This window comes from Sitodiplosis mosellana, unplaced genomic scaffold (assembly GCF_009176505.1).
Source record: "Sitodiplosis mosellana isolate CC-2019 unplaced genomic scaffold, AAFC_SMos_1.0 Smas_scaffold_6226, whole genome shotgun sequence".
Taxonomy (NCBI): Eukaryota; Metazoa; Arthropoda; class Insecta; order Diptera; family Cecidomyiidae; genus Sitodiplosis; species Sitodiplosis mosellana.
Window position 1 is genome coordinate 5,352,201 of NW_022601467.1, and position 7,010 is coordinate 5,359,210.

The 7,010-nt window shown below is 33.9% G+C and overlaps 1 protein-coding gene across 1 annotated transcript; it reads right to left on the minus strand.

Moving 5' to 3' along the window:
- Positions 1-31: 31 nt before the first annotated feature.
- Positions 32-1,223, minus strand: LOC129578665 (ATP-dependent Clp protease proteolytic subunit, mitochondrial). The gene is made up of 5 exons (XM_055467550.1): positions 1,074-1,223; positions 797-997; positions 618-733; positions 422-539; positions 32-362 (listed from the first exon to the last, which is right to left on the minus strand). Exons 1-5 carry the CDS (start codon positions 1,104-1,106, stop codon positions 141-143), a joined length of 690 nt encoding a protein of 229 aa, XP_055323525.1. The 5' UTR covers positions 1,107-1,223; the 3' UTR covers positions 32-140.
- Positions 1,224-7,010: the final 5,787 nt, after the last annotated feature.

The window sequence follows — 7,010 nt, forward strand, 5'->3', positions numbered from 1 at the left end:
AATTGATGGACATATGAAAAAATGGCATGTATAAAATATAAAAGATGGAACAATCCCCATAATATTTATTCAACATTTGAATTGGATTCATAATGGTCTATAAATCTAAATGCATACACACAATGAAAATGGTACATATTTTATGGTTTATTTTCGTTTTCCGGAACGGGTGGTGGATGTTTCAAAACACTATCGATAATACCCAATGATTTGGCTTCGTCTGGTGTCAAGAATTTATCACGTTCCATATAGTTGTAGAGTTCATCGTATGGCCGTTTCGTGTGCTTCGAATAGATTTCAGTGAGAGCTTTCTTCATTCGAATGATTTCTTCGGCCTGGATTTGAATATCAGTCGCTTGACCCTGGAAATGCACTATTTTAGACAAATGATTTCAATGAATGTGGAAAGTCTGTTGCTTACTTGAGCTCCACCAGACGGTTGGTGAATCATAATTCTGGAGTTTGGTAACGAGTGTCGCATGCCAGCTTCACCAGCAGCAAGTAACAAGGATCCCATCGAAGCGGCTTGTCCAACACACCTGCGAAAAATGCACAAAATGGCAATCATATAAATGCTACTGGGACGATCGGAATGACGAATCCGATTCTCTGTTTACCATGTAGCGATTGGTGGTTTTACGTATTGCATAGTGTCATAAATGGCCATGCCAGCGGTAACACTGCCTCCGGGCGAGTTAATGTACATATGGATTGGTTTTGTGCTGCTCTCCGACTACATTAATGGAAAATCGAACTTCATCAACAACTTCGAAACAAATGATTGCATGAATCTTACCTGCAAAAACAACAATTGAGCGACAATCAACGAGCTGATACTGTCATTGATGCCACCCATTAAACAAATGATCCGTTCTTTCAGCAAACGTGAGAAAATATCATATGAGCGCTCTCCGCGACCCGTTTGCTCGATCACAATCGGCACCAAACCAAACATATTCCTACATGTCGTATGAATCTGTCGGCTTACACCTAAATTCTGAAAGGCAAAATAGTGTCAACAACAGGATTTATTACACAAAGAAGGAAAACAGCGGTGGAATTTTCAAAATTACCATTAAATGTTTGCACAATAATGTCGATTTCATAATTGGAAAGTTAATTGCACTGAAAGAAAGTTGAAGACTTTATTTTCTTTTGATGTACAGACGATCTTACTTTGACAGATCGCACAGCTGTGGTGAACAACACCTTTTCACTTTTACATCTCACCATCGTTGTTTGTGGTGTGTTTATGAATATAACGGGGAGAGGGGACACAATTTTCACCTCATTGTTATGACATACATAGTTTAAAACCGCTAAAATTTCAGCACTAGTTTTAATCATAAATGAATTCTATTCGTGAGACTTAATAGAATGCATGTTCTTTTCTCAATTGGTGTTCTTGAAAATGAAAATATGTTGATTCTGTCTGCATTAGAAGAGAGTATTGCTGGCTACGAATCGTGCACACTGCACATCTCGATTGTACGTGCCGTTCACAGAAAGAATGTTACACCGATATTTCAAATTCCAAAGGCTACTTGGTCTTGTTTGTTGTTATAAGAATAATCAGGTCTACGTCTAATGGAGATAAATGCGCGGCGAAAAAAGCAAATCAACTCTTATTATCACCTTTCAACACCAGATATGTGGTTTGATATACAAAGTAATGAAAAATGTTGAATAAACTTAAATTCAACGCTGCCCATAAATTTACTGATCGTTCCAAACGTCAATTCCATTTCAAATCCTGTAACCTACGGTCCAACAAAACTTATATTGCGCCACAAATTTGTGACAATTTTTTCAAGTTAAGATACATAAAATCACTGAAATATTTATTCATCCATGGAATGGTCAATTTAAGTAAATATTTTGTCTTGACTTGTTAACGTTGAGAAATATCATGAAGTATAGAAGTGCATTGATCGATTACAGAAAAAATAAGATGCATCTGCATTCTGCAAATTAAAAAACAGTTTCTTGTGCGACTTGCCAATTTTTGCACTTCAGAAAATATTCAAGAAAGTAAAACCAATACGAAACACAATAGACACAATAATAATTATAGACACATGATTTATATCGCCATTCAATAGATTTATTTCTAAAAGGTCGGAAAATTGAATGCGTGACCTATTCAAATGAAGATTACATGTTTCAAGTAAACTTATTTCTTTTTTACTTAATTAACTTTTTTTCTTCCGTAACTAAAAAACAAATTTATTTACATTTAGCTTCTTCACTGTGTGTGTATTTTTTTCTTTCTCTTCTCTTACATGCATTTCATAATTATTATATTCTTTTGTTTTTCTCTTCAAAGTCGGCTTTGTGAACTTAATGTAAATTATCTCGTCGAAATGATTTTGCTTTGTACGTGTTCTTTTACTGAATCCGACCGACAATATCGATTACGTCGGATTTGGTGAATGAGTTGAATCAAAAAAAAAAAAAAAATAAGTGTCGCGCAATTTCCTAATGGTTTGAATTAAACACGTTGATTCAGTCATCTTGTGTCGTAGGTGGTGTCGGCGGCATTCCATACTCTTGACCGAGAAGATCCGCGATCGAACTTGTTATGAATTGTGTAAATATTTCTGCTCTAAAATCCAATAAAAAAAATGCAGTTCAATATTTGTGTAATTTCATCACAGCGTAATGATCTTGAGCTCTTTTCACTAATTACCTCTGACGAACACAATTTTGACAATGCAACGGATCTTCGTGTTTTCCTTTGCATTTGGCACATTTTCGGTTTTCCTCGATTTTTTTATTCATTTCTTCACGGAGAGCTTGAATGTCATTAGCGTGCTGTTCTTTCATTTGGTTGTACTTTTTTTCCATTTCTTCACAGCGTTTGGTTTGAGCTAGAACGTCGTCTTCGTGCTGTTTTTTCATTTCGTCGAGCTGTTTTTTTTTTGGTTTACCACCGCACTCTTGTAGTACTTAAAAATAAACTCTGTGCCTTGAAGATTCACTGTTTTTTAACGAGATGAGAATAGAAAAATATGTAATCAAATATAATCAATTGGGTTCAACAATAAAATAAATAAGATACCTTCACTCAATTTTTCGACCAATGCAATGTCAGACAGTTCGCTTGAAACTAACGGAATGCTAAGGCTACCCGTGTTAGACGCTGAGTTTTGGGCCGAAGAATTATCGTCGGCCGGATTATTGTCAGACAGTTCGCTTGAAACTAACGGAGTGCTAACGCTATCCGTGTTAGACGCCGAGGTTTGGACCGAAGAATCATCGTTGCCCGGATTATGGTGTATATTGTCAGACAGTTCGCTTGAAACTAACGGAGTGCTAACGCTATCCGTGTTAGAGGCTGAGAATTGGACCGAAGAATCATCGTCGCCCGGATTATGGTGTATATTGCTGTCACTGCCAGACGAATTGTGTGCAGTATCGTTCATCTAACGTCTTCTTTTCGCTGCAGGACCATTTTCAATATTCTCGCCTGATACTGATGCCATGTTTCTCTCAGTTATTGCAGTTCACGATGAAAACTTTATCTTCTGAAAGCGAAAATTTACTGAAAATAATTTGTTTTGCAATTTCCAAATTGGTACGATTTATGAAACTATTTACCTTCAATTTCTGTTTGTAAGTTAATATGATGTGTTTGCGACGCGTTGTTGGATATGAATGACGCTTTGGAAAATGGCGACTGGAAAAAAAATGCACCTGTATCGGGCACTACTGCGGTGTTGCCACATGAATGATATGTCAAACTTGGTTCATTTTTCAAAAATTATAAACATCATTCAAATGGGATTTATGGACAAATGATTTGTATCGACATTCAATAGATTTATTTTTTAAAAGGTCGGAAAATTGAATGCGTGACCTATTTAAATGAAGATTACATGTTACAAGTAAACTTATTTCTTTTTTACTTAAATAACTTTTTTTCTTCCGTAACTAAAAACAAATTTATTTACATTTAGCTTCTTCATTGTGTGTGTATTTTTTTCATTCTCTTCTCTTACATGCATTTCATAATTATTATATTCTTTTGTTTTTCTCTTCAAAGTCGGCTTTGTGAACTTAATGTAAATTATCTTGTCGAAATGATTTTGCTTCGTACGTGTTCCATGTGGAATGAAGTGGATGACGTTCTGGAAATAATCATGGATCGAATTCTAATCGAAACGGATAATCGTTGTAATGCTATCCACTTTATATTTGTATGCAGTGTCACGACATTACCAATGGAAAAACCACGAATCTTCAGTAGCCTCACCGATATTGAGCATTTGGATCAAGCCATTGCTACGTGCGTAAAACCAGCTGGGGAAAAACTGGAAATATTCAGTCAGTTGAGAGACATTTTCAGTTCACATCATAATCTTCTGATCGGTCGTTGGTCAAAACGACTCCTAAGAATGTTTAAAGATCGAGACGTAATTTGTGGATTGTTCTGTGTTAGCACTTTTATCATTATCCCACAGATGAATTGATTTTCTTTGTTTCACCCAGCCGTTTAAAAGATCGGTGTAAGCAGTTTCGGTCATATCCATAGCATACAAAAGGCTTCTTTCACTTACCGGAGCTCAGAACGAGTTCAGTCGGCCATCACACTGTATCTGAGTGCAAATAAAATCTGAACGAAAAGAACCGAAGCAACCATGTGCGAAAATTTGTTCAAAGCGTACTACAGATGTGAAAGATGCAGAATCGAATACAACAGAACCAGCCCTTGTAAAGGAGAGAAAAGTGCGTGTGAATGTGGCCACGAAAATTCACCATATCACGAAGTAAGTGGACTTAGTGCTATTTTAATACTTACTATTTTCATTCTCTAAGTTTCATTGGTTCAGTTCTTTCTGCATTTAAATCATATAAAATTTCATTCGCAGGTCGAAGTCGATATGGGATACAAATGATCAACGAAACTATTTCCAGTTTTGCAGCAATAACAACAGCTTGCCGTTACAGAAAAATCTAACATAACATAACATAACGAAAATCATTGTTTTGTCAAAAATGTGTTGAATAAAATTTATTGAACAACAATTAGCAAAACACCAGCGGAAAAACTTGTGTTTTCAATCGAATTGGTGTTTAATGCTTTTAGAATTCCGATTTAGGGTTTTTTTTCTGGAGTTACATTTTCCGTAGATTTCAGCAGTGTTGATCATATCGAAATCAAACGTAAGTATTAAAACTGTTCCTCGTCAAAAAACGGTGTTCATATAATTGGAAATTCAAAGCCAACAGAAGACACTTCCCAGAAAATGGATACAAAATTAGATTCAAAGTGTTCTGAAAATTGTGTTGTATTGAAGTCAGTAAAACTTTGAAAATTGAAGAAAAACAAAATAATTGCAAGTGTTTGATCATAGACACTTGAAATCGAAAAAAAATATAAGTGAAAAAGGCAAAAAATAACGACAGCAGCAAATTTTGACTGTCAGCTTGCAGATTTATGAAAGTGTTGACCAAATGAGAGCGAATTTAGATACAGAACCTGATGCATCTATATATCTCCGGAAAAATCCGCATTTTCAGACAAGTTTTGCATTGTTCCAGATTTAACCTTTGAGACCTTGCTGCGAGAATGAAAATTGAAAATGGATTGGCCATATTCAAACGTAATTTCTCTTACCAGTTGATTCAATTAGCATTCAATGAAAATTTCATCCAAAATAATAACATTGTTGTTGCTTTCGGCAAAAGTTCTTATATCTTACCCACCATAATCGATGCATCTTTTCACAAAAAGAAATAAATAAAATGCTACGACGCACAATAAAACCGCAATGTTGTAAATTTGTTAAATTGATATTTTATTTTTTTTCCTCATGATTTTCTCTTTAAACTAACAGATTCGTTGAAATCCATTGTTAAAATGTTATTTCGTGTACATTTTTTTTCGTGATTATTGAGATAATCAAACAAAATAATTGTTAGATGTGCAGATTAATCGAACAAACAGAAAATCAGACCATTATTCGAAACATCCCGGTAAAATGAATTCGTTCTTCATCCTTTTTTTAATGGGTGCACCATTTTTCGTGAAAAATAAACAATTTATTGCGTTTTAGATTCAAACCTCCTGTTTTTTTTTTTTTGGTTTGCTATTGAAACAGATTTTGCATTGTAAATCTCTAAATCATTAATTCAAGCGAAAAATAAAGAAAAAATGAATGAAAATGAGTACAAAAGTTCAACAAAAATTCGATGTGTGTTTCTCTAATAAGTAATATGCCACATAATTAATCTGTGTGAATAATCACAATAGTCTGCGCCTATCACTTGTATTAGATTTCTTTGAAAAACTATTTCAACATTTCTCTCTGTTTTTTTATTACATTATTATCCTGAATTCATTTAATATAGTCCTAGTGTTCTACATTTTTTTTAAGTGGAGGAAAATCAAATCCAATCTTTTGCATTATTATTTAGAAAGAAAAGTTAGGCACTTGTTAATCAACGTATTTATAACATTTTGCATTTTTTTACAGCTAAAATTTTTTAAGTTCTCTGTTGTTGTTGTAATTAAAATCGTTTTTGTGTACATTTTACATGTGAAATAAACGAAATATTTTCTAATGCGAAAAAAAAGAGAAAAAAATACATATTTTTCGTGTGCAAGTCAAAATATGATTTGCATTTTACAAGCTTATTTCTTTTAGTTGTTCCTGACTTTTGGCACATTGAAACTCGCATTTCCGTTGGACCGAAATAAAAACCATCGTTTCGCCCCTACTTGTGTAAATTAAGCTCACTTAAAAAAAATAAAATTCATTTTTAAACGACAATTTAAATAAAGTTCTCTTTCTCTTTAGCCTGTATTGTATATAGTATATTTTAAAGGAAAAAAAATGTTTACAACTTCACGTTTCGATCAAATTGTCGACGAAATTAATTCGTTCAAAATACAATATCTAAATCTTTTTTTTTCGTCTGGCACTTTGTGACTTAATTATTCGTATGAATTTTCTTTGTTTTTCTTTTTCATGTTTCGGTTAATTCCACCGTGTTTAAAAATACAA